Source organism: Podarcis muralis, chromosome 2 (assembly GCF_964188315.1).
Source record: "Podarcis muralis chromosome 2, rPodMur119.hap1.1, whole genome shotgun sequence".
NCBI lineage: Eukaryota > Metazoa > Chordata > Lepidosauria > Squamata > Lacertidae > Podarcis > Podarcis muralis.
In genome coordinates this window covers 107,066,214-107,083,669 of record NC_135656.1, presented here as the reverse complement: position 1 = coordinate 107,083,669, position 17,456 = coordinate 107,066,214, and the positions used below count along the sequence as shown (strand labels likewise).

General features: G+C 49.4%; 1 protein-coding gene across 4 annotated transcripts; it reads left to right on the top strand.

Annotated features, from left to right (window-relative positions):
* The first annotated feature begins 1,738 nt into the window (after nt 1-1,738).
* LOC114588424 (uncharacterized) lies at nt 1,739-15,553 on the top strand. 4 transcript variants are annotated; one of them, XM_028713717.2, is made up of 6 exons: nt 1,857-1,990; nt 7,414-7,591; nt 7,774-7,887; nt 9,441-10,013; nt 13,990-14,070; nt 14,986-15,553. In XM_028713717.2, exons 2-6 carry the CDS (start codon nt 7,558-7,560, stop codon nt 15,426-15,428), a joined length of 1,245 nt encoding a protein of 414 aa, XP_028569550.2. In that variant the 5' UTR covers nt 1,857-1,990; nt 7,414-7,557; the 3' UTR covers nt 15,429-15,553. The 4 variants fall into 4 exon arrangements, with proteins under 4 accessions (XP_028569551.2, XP_028569549.2, XP_028569550.2 ...); XM_028713720.2 differs by lacking the exon at nt 7,774-7,887; XM_028713716.2 differs by lacking the exons at nt 7,414-7,591; nt 7,774-7,887 and having other exon boundaries at nt 1,743-1,990.
* Nucleotides 15,554-17,456: the final 1,903 nt, after the last annotated feature.

Sequence of the window (17,456 nt, the reverse complement as noted above, 5' to 3'; positions counted from 1 at the left end):
ATCAGGGGTAGGCAACCTAAGGCCCGGGGGCCGGATGTGGCCCAATTGCCTTCTAAATCCGGCCCGCGGATGGTCTGGGAATCAGCATGTTTTTACATGAGTAGAATGTGTCCTTTTACCGGTATTTAAAATGCATTCCTGGGTTATTTGTGGGACCTGCCTGGTGTGTGCTTTTATTTAAAATGTGTCTCTGAGTTATTTGTGCGGCACAGGAATTCGTTCATCAATTTTTCAAAATATAGTCCAGCCCACCGCATGGTCTGAGGAATGGTGGACCGGCCCACGGCTGAAAAACGTGGCTGACCCCTGTCCTAACTCATGGAGGGTTTGAGACCCATCGGCTACCCTCACCTGGTTTAGCCAGCGAGTCAAAGCCGTTCCCAGAGTGCTACTACCGTTGCACGCTGACTGATGTACATAATTTCAGGAAGCGAAGCCGCACCCCACCCCAGCATACAAATGAAGTGCATGCGAAAGCTTCACCTGACAGGTATCTGTCTGGTTAAGTGTTGTTGAAGGTGCAGGATGGAAGGGAGCAGGCAGAGGAACAGTCCTCAGCAATCCTAATACAGTGGTACCTCGGGTTCAGGTTACAGACGCTTCAGTTTACAGACGCTTCAGGTTACAGAGTCCGCTAACCCAGAAATAGCACCTCAGGTTAAGAACTTTGCTTCAGGATGAGAACAGAAATCGTGGGAGGCCCCATTAGCTAAAGTGGTGCTTCAGGTTAAGAACAGTTTCAGGTTAAGAACGGACCTCTGGAACAAATTAAGTACATAACCCAAGGTACCACTGTAGTGCCGTTTGAATGCATGCTTATACAGAAGCCCAACTGCATTCAGTGGGGCTTACTCCCAGGTAAATGTGCAAAGGGTGGCAGCAACTCTGCATGTGTTTACTCAGAGGTAAACCTTACCAAGCGCCTTTGTAAGCATGTTTGGAATTGCAGCCTGCAGCTGCCATCTTATACAGACACCCCAGAGACTAAATAACATTGAATTCAATGGGGCTGACTTCCGAGTAGTCATACATAGGCTTGCACGACAAATCTATTTCAAAATGTTTGTTCATTCTTTTATTTTATATAACTTATACACTGCTTGATTTCAAAACAAACAAACAAAACACTCAAAGCGCTTTACAAAACAGAACAAAACAGTAAAATTATCAATAAGGAAAACTAACAATATTTTTATTACATATTTTGTGTGTCCCCCCCCCCAATCTTTAATATTGTGTGTGTGAAGCACCCTGAGATCTGCGGATGGATGGCGATATACAAAAAAATTATAGAATAATTTAAAACTCCCCCCCACCATTAAAACAATAGACTAAAAACGGATTAAAACTCGTGTCAACTTTCTAAACACCTGCCAAACAAAAGCGTTCCTTCCAGGCCCCATGAAGCCTCCAGGAACAAAAATCACAACTTTAAAAAAAACCAACCCCCCCCCCCCATCAGCCATGCACATTTGGCCGCTCAGCTCTCCGTAAAATATATTTTTTTGAAATCCTCATCGCATCCCCCCCCCCCGCCCCCATTCCAAGGCGTTGGTCGCCGCTTGCGCCTCTCGGCATCTGCACTACAAACACAAACCGGTTCCAAAACTAGTTCAGCTAGTCCGGGTCCGCTCTCTCCCAGGGAACTCTGGGAGTTGTAGTTCCGGCGGGGAACAGAGAGTCTGCGGCGAAGAGAGACGCCGCCTCTGGCCGAACTACAGTACCCGGGCTGCCTTGCAAGGGAAGCCACGACAGCTCCGAGTGCCTGGGTCTTCTTTTTTTTCCATGTTTCCCCCTCTCGGTGCCGCGAAGTGTGTGGACGTGCTGGCGAGGCTCCTCCGCCTCCTTTCCTCGGAAGCAGCAGCAGCCGGAGCCATTGCAGCCGCGGGCGGCGAGGCTGCCTCCTCCTCCTCCTCGCGTTGCAAACGCGCTCCGGGACCGCGGAGCCTTTGCAGACGCGTCACTTTTGCAGAAACCAAACACCCAGCAGGTAGGGGGATAAAAAAGGGAAAGGTGCGTCTCTAGGACCTGGCCGGAGTTGGGCGAAGTGTGAGTCATTCTGGCAGGTCGGGGTGGCCCTGGAAGTGCATCAGAGTTTGGGGTGCGAGTGGACCCCCCCCAACTCCCGTGATCGCGCGTTCTCACGTGCTTTTTCACGTTCCTGCTTCTCTTGCAGATCTTGGGGTTTGGGAGTGGGTGGGTGCGGTGGATCGAGCGAGGAAACAGCAGCAAGTCCTCTGGACTTTGCAGAAAGAGAAATCCCACCCCCCACCCCCAATAATGATTGCTAAAAATCCAGAGACCCAGAATCGGAAGAAGTGGAGAAGGCGATTAGGGAGCTGAGATCCCACCCCCCCTTCCTGCTAAGAACGACTTGTTTGGGCTTAAGATAGGGCTGGGGAAAGTAGGGTGGTGGTCTGACCTGATGGACGTTTTCCCTGGGGCTGTGTAAGCCGGTGGTGGAGTTGGTGAAGTTCTGCTTGTGAAATAAGCGCAGCATGATGGAACTCAGTGGAACTTGTTTCTGAGAGGACAGCAATAAACTGGTGGGAGGCTTTGGGGGGGTGTTGTTGTTCCTGTTTATGCCTGCATAAATCCACCCGGATGAGGAAGAGAAGGTTGAGAAGTCCCGGGCAAGAAGCGAGGTGCTTCTACCCCTGGTTTCTCCAAATTCCCTAAAGAAAATTGAGATCAGTACTGCCACTCTGCCCCCTTTCCTCACTGAAACTCCAATGTCTTTTTCGTTTTTAGTCCTGGGATCCTCAGTTGATAGCCTGACCTCTGCCTCCCTCTGTGTGTGGCCTCAGCTGCACTATATTATTATTATTATTATTATTATTAATTAACTTATCTGTCCTTCACCCCATGGTTCCAGGGTGGGTTTCATTGTTAAAGCGCAATAGTAAAAACTTACATTCAAGAGGGGTGCTAAAAATATAAACCTCTAGTGTCAAAAGCTAGGATAAAGAGGTGTGTCTTCACAGCACTTTAAACAATCATGGCTTCCTCCCTTCTCCCCAAGAATTATGGGAGCTGTAGTTTGTTAAGGGTGCTGGAAGTGGTTAGGAGAACCCTGTCCGCCTCTTAGAGCTACAATTTCCAGAGCGGTTTAACAATCAGTTCTTCCTAGGAACCTCTGTGAGGAGAATAGAGGTCTCCTCTAACAGCTCTCAGCACCCGTAACAAGCTACAGCTCCCAGGATTTTTTAGGGGAAGCCATGACGGTTTTGTCTGGTATGATACTGCATTCTTCTTCTTCTTCTTCTTCTTCTTCTTCTTCTTCTTCTTATTTATTTATTTATATACCACCCTTCATCCAAAGATCTCAGGGCGATTCACAAGCTAATGTATAGAGCCTGAGTTCTGATTTTTATTTTTAGCACGTCACTACTTTAATTATGGGGGCACGGGTGGCACTGTGGGTTAAACCACAGAGCCTAGGACTTGCCGATCAGAAGGTCGGCGGTTCGAATCCCCACGACGGGGTGAGCTCCCGTTGCTCGGTCCCTGCTCCTGCCAACCTAGCAGTTCGAAAGTACATCAAAGTGCAAGTAGATAAATAGGTACTACTCTGGCAGGAAGGTAAATGGCGTTTCCATGCGCTGCTCTGGTTCGCCAGAAGCGGCTTAGTCATGCTGGCCACATGACCCAGAAGCTGTACGCTGGCTCCCTCGGCCAAGAAAGAGAGATGAGCGCCGCAACCCCAGAGTCGGCCACGACTGGACCTAAGGGTCAGGGATCCCTTTACCTTTACTTTAATTATTTACTTTTAAGAGAGAGTTGCTGGTGGCATGAGAGAGGCAGTGTGGTCCTGATGTGTGTGCATGCATTGTTGGTTTCTTTTGCCCCACCATAGAGCCCGGTCCAAATGGTTTTGAAGAGTCCGGAAGCTGTCAGAAAAACCTGCAGTGCTATTTGATCAGAGATGGTGGTGGAATAAGTGTGAACAGACACAACTGTCATGCTACGGGAGCCAATCCTGTTATGCCCCCAGCCTTGTGGGTGGGGTGGGTGGGGGGGAACCCTCTCATTTAGACTGAGTCTGAAATTATTGTTCTGCCGGTCCTGCAGTAGACAGACCCCAGATACGTTATGCTGCATTTGCTACTCTGATTTCCTTCTGTCTCGGGACAGTTTCCCAAGCGGTGGCTCTTAAGTAAAGGTAAAGGTACCCCTGCCCGTACGGGCCAGTCTTGCCAGACTCTAGGGTTGTGCGCTCATCTCACTCTATAGGCCGGGAGCCAGCGCTGTCCGCAGACACTTCCGGGTCACGTGGCCAGCGTGACAAGCTGCATCTGGCGAGCCAGCGCAGCACACGGAAACGCCGTTTACCTTCCCGCTGGTAAGCGGTCCCTATTTATCTACTTGCACCCGGGGGTGCTTTTGAACTGCTAGGTTGGCAGGCGCTGGGACCGAGCAGCAGGAGCGCACCCCGCCGCAGAGATTCGAACCGCCAACCTTTCGATCGGCAAGCCCTAGGTGCTGAGGCTTTTACCCACAGCGCCACCCGCTCTTATTTTTAAACAAATTAACAAGGCGTTTGGAATCTGGTTTCAGCCACCTTCCTTGCTGGGCAGACACAACTTGCCCACCATACTCCAAAAAGCATCAGGCAAGATTCCTGGCTGGGCTTCCAGTTAATATCTCACCTGTTTTAAAGCAGCTGGACTGGTTGCCGGTTCATTTTCAGGCCTGATTTAAGGTGATCAAAATAGTGTTTAAAGCCCTAAATTCCTTAGTCTGAGAGAGAGCATTCTCTGTTGCAACCTCTAAGTCAGGCATAGGCAAACTCCGGCCCTCCAGATGTTTGGGACTACAATTCCCATCATCCCTAGCTAACAGGACCAGTGGTCAGGGATGATGGGAATTGTAGTCCCAAACACCTGGAGGGCCGGAGTTTGCCTATGCCTGCTCTAAGTTGTAGGGGTCTCTCCCCACAAAGTGGCACCTCTACCCTTGCTTTTGAGGTGTACATTTTTAGCGCCTGCCTTATTTTTGTGACGATAAAACTGTTTTTAATATTGCAGTTTGGTGTTGCAATTCCCCAAGACCTTAGGGTGAAGGGTGGGCAAGGAATATAATACCAACCACAGCGACAGGCTCCCAGCACAGAAAATAACCTCTTCTGAAATTCAGAGGTGGCATCTTAGAGCCATCGTTGTTGCTCAACGTATACGTGCGGTCTCTTTCCCCAACCCCACCAGCTGGGATCTCTGTTCAAACTGGTTGTGCAGGTTTTAATGGTGCTTTTGAGGAGGAAAAAACCACCCTGAAATTGCTGGGGTCGGGTGTCCCGGAAGGCTCAGAGCAGCTTCCGAAACCTGGTGGCCCTCTCAGGGCTGCTGTAGTTGCATCCCTGTATTGCAGATCCTGTATGGAGCAGCGGGGTTGGGCTAGAAGACCTCTTAGGATCCCCTTCCACAGGAAAATTGCTGGAAGCGAGACAAGAACTTGGTTGTTTCTCTCCAACAAGAGCAGTAACAGGAAATGCCTGACTTCACCCAGACACAACTCAGTCCTGTGCCACCTAATGACTGCCAAACTACATAATGGCACATTATTAGCACATCAGGCAAATAAAGTGGCTCTTGGCAGCGCTTTCGGTTTCTGCCTTTGGTATGGTAGCCTGAATTATATATATATATACACAGCATATGAGTGTTTGTGTGACTGGCAGGCCTATGAGTCTAGCGGAGGGTAGGCTGGATGCCCAACTCCCAATTTCTGAGCTTGGGCTTCAGCCACAATGACACTGGATCTATTTGCCAGGTTGTTGGGGCTACATTTTGGCTCCGGCGGGGCTAGAACTTGGCCTTCATGGGCCAACTTTGACAAGTGGGCGGGGCAACCCACCTGAGTGTCACCTGGTGCCACAACTGGGGATCATTGGATCTGGACTGTTTTCACACACTAATTTCCCATCCTGTAGAAATCTATCAGTTATATTTTATTTGCACAATCGGAATGAATTTCTGGAGCCAAGATGATTTTTCTGTGCAGCCTGAGAAGGAGCAGTCACTCTTAAGAAAAAGAGGTTAGAATAGGCCAATACAGTGGTACCTTGGGTTACATATGCTTCAGGTTACAGACTCCGCTAACCCAGAAATAGTGCTTCAGGTTAAGAACTTCGCTTCAGGATAAGAACAGAAATCGTGCTCCGGCGGCGCACCGGCAGCAGGAGGCCCCATTAGCTAAAGTGGTGCTTCAGGTTAAGAACAGTTTCAGGTTAAGAACGGACCTCCGGAACGAATTAAGTACTTAACCTGAGGTACCACTGTGTATATGTTGACTGTCCCTGGATCAAGTGACTTTTCTTCTCTAAGTTCAAGGTTGTCATCTGAACTTGCCAGATGTTTAACTGATAATCAGCCACGGTCAGTCCAGGAGAAGATGGCAAGTGTGGCAGGAAGATTCAAGGACAATCAATATTATATTTTGGGAATGATTCACGTTCTTATGTAGCTGCATCATTTTATCCTTTCTGGCTGCCCCATGATCATATTATAAAGCAGTTGTGTTCTATGTTGTAAGTCAAACGCTGCTAGAAGTTGTTGCATTCCCCCCCCCCCATCAATAAAATATTTTGTGGTATATGCAAGCAATTTTTTATTCTGAAAGTGTGGCTCAGAGAAAAAAGTTTGAGAACCGCTGGTCTAAAGCAACTAATATAAACAATTTGATAAACATCAATAGTTTAAAATGGCACCAATTCACAGACAGGTACTCCAGGTATAACAGAACGAGCTAACCAGAGCCAAAGGCTCCAGAAAAAAAGGACAAATTTTAAAGAGAGATTTGAACATATGGCGTGAGGGGGCAACTCACCACTGCTTCCTGGAAGGTGATTCCAAGCATATGGAGCAGGAAAATGAAAAGAACCAAGACACGCTAGAGAACAAGAAATTCATGAATCAGTTAGAAGCACAGAATCAGAAAAAACAACAACAGAGAGGGTGACCAGGCTTTGGCTTCAACCATGTTGCAGCATTAGGTGAAAGGTAAAGGACCCCTGACAGTTAAGTCCAGTTGTGAACGACTCTGGGGTTGCGGTGCTTTACTGGCCAAGGGAGTCGACATTTGTCCGCAGACAGTTTTTCCGGGTCATGTGGCCAGCATGACTAAGCTGCTTCTGGAGAAACCAGAGCAGCGCACGGAAACGCCGTTTACCTTCCCGCCGGAGCGGTCCCTATTCATCTACTTGCACTTTGACGTGCTTTCGAACTGCTAGGTAGGCAGGAGCTGGTACAGAGCAACGGGAGCTCACCCCGTCGTGGGGATTCAAACCGCCGACCTTCCAATCAGCAAGCCCTCGGCTCTGGTTTAGACCACAGCGCCACCCGCGTCCTACTGTTGCAGCATTGGGTGCTCCCAAATGTTTCACCGTTTCCTCTGCTTCCCCCCTACATGTCACAGTTCCTTGGTCGAAACCGTGGGAGGAGACTTTTGGCCCCGTGTATTTTTCTGGATGGTGGTGACTCTTGAGCCCAACAGTGGTGGGACTTCATCAGGGAGCCGTTTTGGACCAGAACCAAAGAGCCCTGCGCTGGGGGTGTTGTCATGCAGAACAACTTTGCAACGATGGCCTTGCTGGGTAAGAACCCCAAATCCTGCCCCATCCCTCCCTCCCTGCCCCCCCAACCTTCCATCCAGTAATGATGGAATTCATTTTGTTGTGGACTGGGGTGAAGCAATGGAGAACATCTCCCTAGCCAATGATGGGTGGAATGGCCAACTGACCTGGGCCTTGCTGCTCTTCTGCTCCTTCCTGCGCAGGGTTGCCTGCTGACGAGCCAGAGCTGATCTGCAAGATTGAGTCTGAGGAAGAGCAGTGGATCCCAAGCGAGCAAGTCGCGAGAGGGAGGCGGATCCTGCCTGGAAGCAACTTAGGTGAGGGGCCAACTCCACCTGGAAGGGCTAGCGCGTGCCTTCTAACCAGGAAGTCTATTCTCTCTCTCTATAGTTTTTATTATTAGGGACGCGGGTGGCGCTGTGGGTAAAACCTCAGTGCCTAGGACTTGCCGATCGCATGGTCGGCAGTTCGAATCCCCGCGGCGGGGTGTGCTCCCGTCATTCGGTCCCAGCGCCTGCCCACCTAGCAGTTCGAAAGCACCCCGGGTGCAAGTAGATAAATAGGGACCGCTTACCAGCGGGAAGGTAAACGGCGTTCCGTGTGCTGCGCTGGCTCGCCAGATGCAGCTTGTCACGCTGGCCACGTGACCCGGAAGTGTCTGCGGACAGCGCTGGCTCCTGGCCTATAGAATGAGATGAGCACACAACCCTAGAGTCTGGCAAGACTGGCCCGAACGGGCAGGGGTACCTTTACCTTTACCTTTATAGTTTTTATTAAACTTTCTGTTTTACAATTTAGAATACTAATTTACGCAACCTTAAAATGTCAGTGGCTTCCCTTCTTCTCTTTCCATAGTTCATTTTGCATATCATAAATCCCTGCATATTTTACATTAACTAAACCATTCAGTATTCCATTAGTACATCCACCAAAACTTGTTTACACGGTTGAATTTATCTTAATGCTGCCAACGTTTTCAAGTGTACACATTTTCCAATCTTTAAATGTATGTCCTCCTTGCTCTCTTATGTTAGGTCTGCAAGCTGCACATATTCCATCAGTTTAAGTTGTCATTCTTCTTTAGTTGGGACTTTGCTCAATTTGCACTTTTGGGTTAACGAAACACAATAGTGGCAAACATTACTAAACTTTTTTGACACCTGGGAATTTCCGTCTGAATTTTCCCCAACAAAAAGGACTCTGGTTGTTGTTTTTTAAAAGTACTTTAAAACTTTTTTTCCCCAATTCATTTTGAATTATTTCCCAATGCTCTTTTACCGTTCCCTCAACCTCATTGCAAGGAAGTCTATTCTCCCTCTGTCTGCCCAGAGTTTGAGTGAGCAGGTTGTGCTCACTCAGCACTGAGAAAGATGCACCCTCCTCATTCAAAGCATCAAAGAAGAATCAAAGAATTATGGATTTTGAAGGAACCACAAGGGTCATCTAGTCCAACCCCATGCAATGCATGAATCTCTTGCCCAATGTGGGGCTCAAACCTACGACCCTGAGATTAACAGTCTCATGCTCTCCCGACTGAGCTATCCCAGGGGATTTTGTGCATTGTGTGCCTCAAGCCTGGCTGTACAGCAGAGTCCACTTGAGGAATGCTGAAAACCTTCTCGTTTCTTAGTGTCAGATCTAGTGCAGTCCTTATTTTTGTTGATACCCCCCTCTGTTTCAAGAGTTTAAAAATTCTTGTAATTGTGATGCTTCAGGACACACACGCAAAAAAAGATAATTAAATATTGTCAGCTCTTTTCTCCCCACCCTGTTCTGTCTGATTTAACCTTTCTCTCTCTTTTCACCTCCCTCCCACTTGGCTTCACCTCCCTCCCACCTGGCTTCACCTCTCTCCCACTTGGCTTTCCAGCTGCCGAAACGCCCGAGCCAGCCATTGCCCCCTACAGGCAGTATCGCGGCACCACGTGGACCTACCCCGAGATCATAGACCTGCTGGTCATTTGGCGCGAGCGGGAGATCCAGCAGGAGCTGCAGCGGAGTCACCGGAACATCGAGACTTTCCAAGTGGTGGCCGGCAAGATGGCACAGAGAGGCCATAAGCGCTCTGCCCTGGAGTGCCGCTCCAAAATCAAGACTCTGAAGAGGGACTACAGGATAGCCAAGGCCAACAACTCCCCGGGGAAAGGACATTTGGCCTGGCTCTTCTACGACCAGCTCGATCACCTATTGGCCAACGAGGCGGATGTCCCGCCCCCGGAGGTGCTGCCCGCCTTGAGCCGCCGCGGGGCGTCTGTCGCCGACTCGATGTCTCAGTGCTCCACCGAGGAGGAAGCTGCGGCGGAGGGGGCTAGAGCGGGCAGCCAGGAGACGTTGGCTCTAAGGACGCGGTTGCCCCCCCAGGTCCCCAGCCTGGGGGGCGGCTTCCCCGTACCATACATAAAGGAGGAAGCCCCCGACGAAATGCCTGTGACGTCTCCCACGGGTCAGTGGCGGCATTTGGTGTCTGAGGAGAGTCCTGTGGAATGAGGTTTTCGAAATAGCCTTTAAAAAAGAAAGGAATCCCTGGGGGACAGTGTCTTTTGTTTTATTTTCGTGCATTTAGATTCCGCCTTTGCTTCCAAGGAGGCCAAGGTAGCGTACATGGTTGTCCTCATTTAATCCCCCACAACAACCCTGCGAGGTAGGTTAGGCTGAGAGCCTGTGAGTAGTCCAAGGTCAAGGTCATTGAGCTTCGTGGCAGAGGGGATTTGAACCCGGGTCTCCATGCTTTTCTTGTAGGGAAAAAAAGTGCCAGTTCTCACCATGAAGTCGTTGCAGTAAATGCCACACTTTTAGTCAGTTCTTTTTGTCTAGGAAAAAAGAGTGCCAGTACGGCGCTGTGGTCTAAACTGCTGAGCCTCTTGGACTTGCCAATCAGAAGATTGGGGTTTCAAATCCCTGTGACGGGGTGAGCTCCCGTTACTCTGTCCCAGCTCCTGCCAACCTAGCAGTTCGAAAGCACACCAGTGCAAGTAGATAAATAGGTACTGCTGCAGCAGGAAGGTAAACGGAGTTTCCGTTCGCTCTGGTTTCCGTCAAGGTGTTCCATTGTGCCAGAAGCAGTTTAGTCTTGCTCGCCACATGACCTGGAAAGCTGTCTGTGGACCTTGGCCTGAAAACGAGATGAGTGCCACAACCCCATAGTCGCCTTTGACTTGACTTAACCACCCAAGGGTCCTTTAGCTTTACCCTTGAGTACCCCCAGAAAAAAAAGCACGGCCTGGTCTGCCAGGTCTCATTGTTCAGGAATCCTAACTCTCCAGTTCTGTGATTCTGCGAGCGTGGCTAACTGCCTAATAATAATAATAATAATTCATTTATAACCTGCCCACTGGCTGGGTTGCCCAAGCCACTCCAGGCGGCTTCCAAGACATGAAAACACAATAAAGCATCAAACATTAATAGTAGCAATCTGATCCAATATAAAAGTCGCAATGACAAAGCAACGTTCAGCAATCCATCAGAATCTAACAGTAAAACAGTAAAATTAAACATCAGCAAATAGTAATTAAACAGTTCACCCACAATAAAGAATTACCAATCTACAATCAATAAAAGTAACAGCAAAATACCGCAAAACATACAAAAACCACGTTAAAGGATCAAATTGAGAAACTAAGAAGCACAACTTATAAAACTGTTTTTAAAAAATATCCCTGAACTCCTCTCTTCCCAGCTGCTGCTGCTGCTGCTGCTGCTGCTGCTGCTGCTGCTGTTGTTCTCAAAGTCATAGTCTGGGAAGGGCTGGTTGGGGCCAGGCAGATGGAAAAGCTATTACCTGATGAGGAACAGAAAGTCTCTCCTCACCCCAGCACTTTTGCACCATAAGGGTAAATTAAAAATGACCCACTGTTGCTGTGAAAGGTCAAAGCTACTGTGGCGTTTGGAAGGCTAAATCCATTTACCGTGGCATAATTGCTGCTTTTGCAGCGTACATCTAGTTAAGCAGACCAAAGCCTGCGAAAAAAGTGGAATAACTTGGTCTACAACATGCCGCAGGACTCCAGAGAACCACTGTTGGGTAGTGGTTAGGAAGGCATGTTGTGATGGGAGACGGCAGGGTTCGAATCCCCAGGAAGCTCACGAGGTTTTTGCGAAGATAAAATTGAGAGGTGGGGTGGCAACCATGTGCTGCCTGGAGCTCTTTGAAGAAAAGTAGGGTGTGTGTGTATATATCCTCCTCTCCTTTGCTGCAGTCGTTATAAGTATGTAGATCCAAGAGGATGATTTTGTGTCGGTATGCCCCTTGGCTTTCATCCCTCTCCCATAATGCACTGCTGCTTGGCCAGTGTGTTGCTGGTGGTGCACGTTAGCTACCATGAGATGTACAGGGACACGGGTGGCGCTGTGGTCTAAACCACTGAGCCTCTTGGGCTTGCCGATCAGAAGGTTGGTGGTTTGAATCCCTGCGATGGGGTGAGCTCCCGTTGCTCCGTCCCAGCTGCTGCCAACCTAGCAGTTCAAAAGCACACCAGTGCGAGTAGATAAATAGGTACCACGGTGGCAGGAAGGTAAACGGCGTTTCCGTGCGCTCTGGCTTCCATCATGGTGCCCTGTTGCGCCAAAAGCGGTTTAGTCATGCTGGCCACATGACCTGGAAAGCTATCGGCACGGACAAATGCTGGCTCCCTCGGCCTGAAAGCGAGATGAGCGCCTCAACCCCATAGTCGCCTTTGACTGGACTTAACCATCCAGGGGTCCTTTACCTTTTACCATGAGATGTAGTGACAGCCGGCCAGCTTAGACGGGTTCACTGGAGAAATTCGCGGAGGATTAAAAAAGACACCAGTGACTACCAGCCACAATGGCTCCGTAATACCTACAGCGTTACAGACAGTGAGTCATATCCAAAGTAGCGATAAAACCTTGCAAGAGCAGAGCTACTTCCGCTTGCGCAGTGAGACTTCCCACCCCCACAGTGTGCTCCCTAAATCTGTTCTGGGGTTGCCTCCGAGCCTCCAGAGCAGATTTGGGGAGAGCATGAAGCACATGCTCTGCAGGAGGCGAGAGGGAGCAAGTCCTCTTGCATCGGCGCATGTCCTTCCTCTCATGCAGTTATTTAGTTATAAAAGGACGCGGGTGGTGCTGTGGTCTAAACCACTGAGCCTCTTGGGCTTGCTGATCAGAAGGTTGACGGTTTGAATCCCCACGACGGGGTTAGCTCCCATTGCTCTGTCCCAGCTCCTGCCAACCTAGCAGTTCGAAAGCACGCCAGTGCAAGTAGATAAATAGGTACCACTGCAGCAGGAAGGTAAACAGCGTTTCCATGCGCTCTGGCTTCCGTCACGGTGTTTCATTGCACCAGAAGCGGTTTAGTCCTGCTGGCCACATGACCCAGAATGCTGTCTGTGGAGAAACGCCGGCTCCCTCGGCCTGAAAGCGAGATGAGCGCCACAACCCCATAATTGCCTTTGAATGGACTTAACTGTCCAGGGGTCCTTTTTACCTTATTTAGTTATGGGATGTTTAGTCAGAATCTCCTTTCTTGTAACTTGAATCATTGGTTTTGGTCCTACCCTCTAAAACGTGTCCAGAGGAGGGCAACCAAAATGGTCAAAGGCCTGGAAACGATGCCTTATGAGGAACGGCTAAGGGAGCTGGGCATGTTTAGCCTGGAGAAGAGGAGGTTAAGGGGTGATATGATAGCCATGTTCAAATATATAAAAGGATGTCATATAGAGGAGGGAGAAAGGTTGTTTTCTGCTGCTCCAGAGAAGCGGACACGGAGCAATGGATCCAAACTACAAGAAAGAAGATTCCGCCTAAACATTAGAAAGAACTTCCTGACAGTAAGAGCTGTTCGACAGTGGAATTTGCTGCCAAGGAGTGTGGTGGAGTCTCCTTCTTTGGAGGTCTTTAAGCAGAGGCTTGACAACCATATGTCAGGAGTGCTCTGATGGCGTTTCCTGCTTGGCAGGGGGTTGGACTCGATGGCCCTTGTGGTCTCTTCCAACTCTATGATTCTATTCTATGAAAGCGGGAGCAAAACAAGCTTGCTCCATCCTCCACGCGGCAGCCCTTGAGATATTTGAAGATGGATATCCTGTCTCCTCTCTTCCAGGATAAACATACCCATCTCCTTCAACCGGTCCTTCATAAGGTCCTTGGTTGTCTTTAGCTGCCAGCCTAGTGCTTGAAGACAAGACTGCTATGTTCTTGAACTCGATAATCAAAATGCAATGGCTGGGTTAATGCCCAAGGGATTGCGGTGTGTTTTGTATATGATGATCATTTCATTCTTAGGCATTCTGCATTCACACATCTGCCCCCAAGCATTTCCTCAGCCCATTCTGCACAACAATATGCATACGTTGTGGTTTTTGATACGATAGACCAGAAGCAGAGGGGGGCTAGGGCTGTTGCTGTGGACGAAGGCCAGCTATGCTCCTGAAATTAATCAATGTTCTGTCTGTCTTCAGGAACAGCAGAAGCCAGCAGTCCAGCTCCACCTCTGCTGTCTCCTCCCTGCGATAAACCCGGCAGCTCTGCCTCAACAGTAGGTAAGAACAGAACAAAACAAGCAGATAAGAATTGCCAATTCATGAGGTTGAATGACTGGATGTAAATTAGATGCTCGCCTGTGGCAAGGAATAATTCTTTCTAATAGGTGGAGTTATGTTAATAGGTAGCCTTATTAATTTATGAATCACTTTTTACATACTGTCTCAAGGCAATTGGCAGGCAGGCCACAGAAGGAGTGGAACACACACACACACACACACACACACACACACAAAAGCTTTGAAAAGCAGCACCAAAAACCAAGTTGACGTTTGCGTTTTGTATTGTTCAACCTAAGGCCGTTTCTTCCAGGTGGAGAATTGTCTCGAAACAAATTCGTCTTCAGTGTTTCCAGAAATGTCATTCGTTTCCAGAAAGTACAGATAGCGAGCGCTTGTCTCGTGTCAACAGGGATGCTGTTCGAGGGAACAGCCTTGCAAGTTGGTCTGCAAAGGTCACTCGCCCATGGTCACCTGCAGGAGCTTGCTATCCTACACAAAACTATGTTAGTCATTTCTAGCCCACAAGCCAAAGCATAGCTCTTCCCTGTTGGGTTACCAGAATACATTTTTCTTTCTTGCCACAAGCAACCAGACAGGTAGGTACCAACAAGTCGACTCGCAAGGGATGGATAGGAGCCAACTCGTTTGTCTTTCCTTCGCACTGTGGCTCAGTTGAACCAACTGGTAGAGAGAGCTTACAGATCAATTTTTTAAAAAATCAAGCTACACCCAAAAATGACACAACACAAAAGGAAAATAGGAGGAGGAGGGGGAAAAGCAAACTCATGCACTGCTTCTTAAAGTTAACGCTGAAAATCCGAATCATGTTGATTCGGAAAGTCCCACTTTGTTGGATGGGACTTGCTGTTGAGGAAGTGAGTTCTAAGCATAATTTTGTTTCCTGCTTTTCAGACGGGGCCATAACCCCCTCCCCAAGTCCCTTGCCTGACCCCGCCAGGTCGTACGCCGCAGAGCGCCTCGCCAACATCCGGAAGCGGAAGAGGAAAAACAGGCAGGATCTGGCGCTGGAAATCACCCACGCAGCTGACAGAAGGGTGCAGGCGGCCACCGACCGGATCCTGGCGGCCCTGGGCGAGTACACGAAGGCCGATCTGGAGGAGCGGGAGCGGGACCGCGTGGACACTGAACAGATCATTGCGCTCATGAACCGCCAGACAGAACTGCTAGAGTCACTCGTGCGGAAGCAGGCAGAGGCACAGGCTCCCCCGGCCCCGGCCTTAACCCGGCAGGCCCGTTTACCCCGGCTTGGGCAGCCCGGTCACGCGGCAGACACTTCTCCCTTGCGCTTGGGGTCCACCAGGCGGTCCATGGCGAGGGCGAGGTACCGGAGGTGACTCCCGAGACGGCTGTGGCGACGCTCTTTGGCTGTAGTTCCGCTAGCGTGCGGGACATCCGGGCTGCGTTTGTAACGGGTTGTAGTTTTCTTTTTCAGGAATTCAAAAAACCTTTTTGCAATTAATGATTTTGGCTGGCTAGTTGTGTAATTAGGAAGGCGGGGTTGGGTGGGAAAAAAGTTGGGGGTGGGGTTCTTCCCCCCCCTCCCCTTTCTTTCCCCACATTACTAGTTCTGGTAAATAAGGGGTGTGAGAAAAATGTTGTAGCACAGAAACTCACGTGCCACTCAACACAAAACCATTTTGTGCCATCTTATTTCTCTATATGTATACACACAAACACACACACACACACAGATAGATAGATAGATAGATAGATAGATAGATAGATAGATAGATATGTCACATATCTGGGACCTTAGGGTGAAGGTTTTTGTTGGCATCTGTCTGTCTCAGAAGACAATGGAGAAGTGTGCCTTTTGGGGTGAACTGTTGGAGAGTCACAGCGCCTGCTGTGGCTGTAGAGGCCGATACAGGAGAGACATGTTTTGTTGCAACTGGGGCATATGAAGGCGTCTGGTTGTGCTGTTGCCGGTGCACCATGGCGCATCTTCTCTCTACACGACATGTCTGCCTCCAGGCACATTTTTACAATGACCGATGGCCTGGAGTCCATGGATAGGGAAAAGTTGGTGGCAGCGTCTTCTGTGACATCGCAAAGGATCTCAGATGCACCTCTTAGTGAACACAAAATACAGAATAAAGCAGGGACAAAACAGTCCCCTCCCACAATCTGTCTGAGTGGGTGGGAGCCAACATATATAAACCTACAGGCCATATCTTCAATGTATGGTTCCTCTATGCCGCTTCTACTGTGGGATCCATACGCAGGAAGTTGTAAGCCCCATGCTGGAGAATGACTTGCTAGGATAGGTTAAAAGAATATGCTGGCGTTTGAAATAACCCCCAGCCATTGGCTAAGCTGCTGCAACATCATGGAATGTTGTCGAGTATTCTAAGTGCAGAAGTGGAAGTGATAGTTACATACTGTTGACAAGGGAAGGAAATGAAGAATGGATTCGGCTGGAAGAAAACTCCACATATGTGTGTGTTGAAAAGAGGGGTGGCGGTGTTAGAACTGGGGGGGGGGAGAGAAGAAGACACTGGGAGGCAGGGTTGAGCAAGGTTGCTGTGGACGAGAAAAAGGATGGACAAGGCAGGAAAACAGGTTCTGAGATGGCCTTTCTCAGGGGTCAGCAAACTTTTTCAGCAAGGGGCCGGCCCACTGTCCCTCAGATCTTGTAGGGGGGCGGACTATATTTTTTTTGGGGGGGGGGAGAGAATGAATCCCTATGCCCCACAAATAATCCAGAGATGCATTTTAAATAAAAGGACACATTCTACTCATGTAAAAACACGCTGATTCCTGGACCGTCCGTGGGCTAGATTTAGAAGGCGATTGGGCTGGATCCTGCCCCCGGGCCTTAGCTTGCCTACCCATGGCCTTTCTGCAAGCTTCTGGTTATGGGTGGTGCTATGTCAGAGAAGTGGTAGATTTGTCCTTTGCAAAAGGGTTTGGAGGTGGCGGAGGTGAAGAGACCTTGTCAGACGGGTCTGCCTGGCTGGGTCTGTTTGCGTGAAGAGGGCTCTTGTTGACACACCCGCCTCTTCTTTGAGAATGGCCTGGAGCATCTTTTGTTTTCTGGGATGCAAGAACCAGCTGTTCCTACCTAGACACATTATAACAAACAGCCTCCACACGGGGGGGGGGGGGGGGGGCTCCTATGAACCATGCAGACCATAACATCCCTGCCCTCCTTCCTTGGTATCATTTCTAAGTACCGTATTTTTCGCCCTATAGGACGCACTTTTTCCCCTCCAAAAATGAAGGGGAAGTGTGTGTGCATCCTATGGGGCGAATGCAGGCTTTCAGGAAGCAGCCTGCAGCCCGAAACCCGGGGGGCGCAGCGGGGGGCGCCCCGGGCTTCGGGCAGATATTCGCAAGCCTGGAGAGCCCGGCGGGAGTTC

Bases quoted from the DNA above. Each gene is read 5' to 3' on its own strand.
- LOC114588424 (XM_028713716.2), top strand. From the start codon at position 1,786: ATGTTTCCCCCTCTCGGTGCCGCGAAGTGTGTGGACGTGCTGGCGAGG. The intron at 1,991-9,440 runs GTAGGGGGATAA...TTGGCTTTCCAG, and splicing joins AGAAACCAAACACCCAGCAG to CTGCCGAAACGCCCGAGCCA. The intron at 14,071-14,985 runs GTAAGAACAGAA...CCTGCTTTTCAG, and splicing joins CAGCTCTGCCTCAACAGTAG to ACGGGGCCATAACCCCCTCC.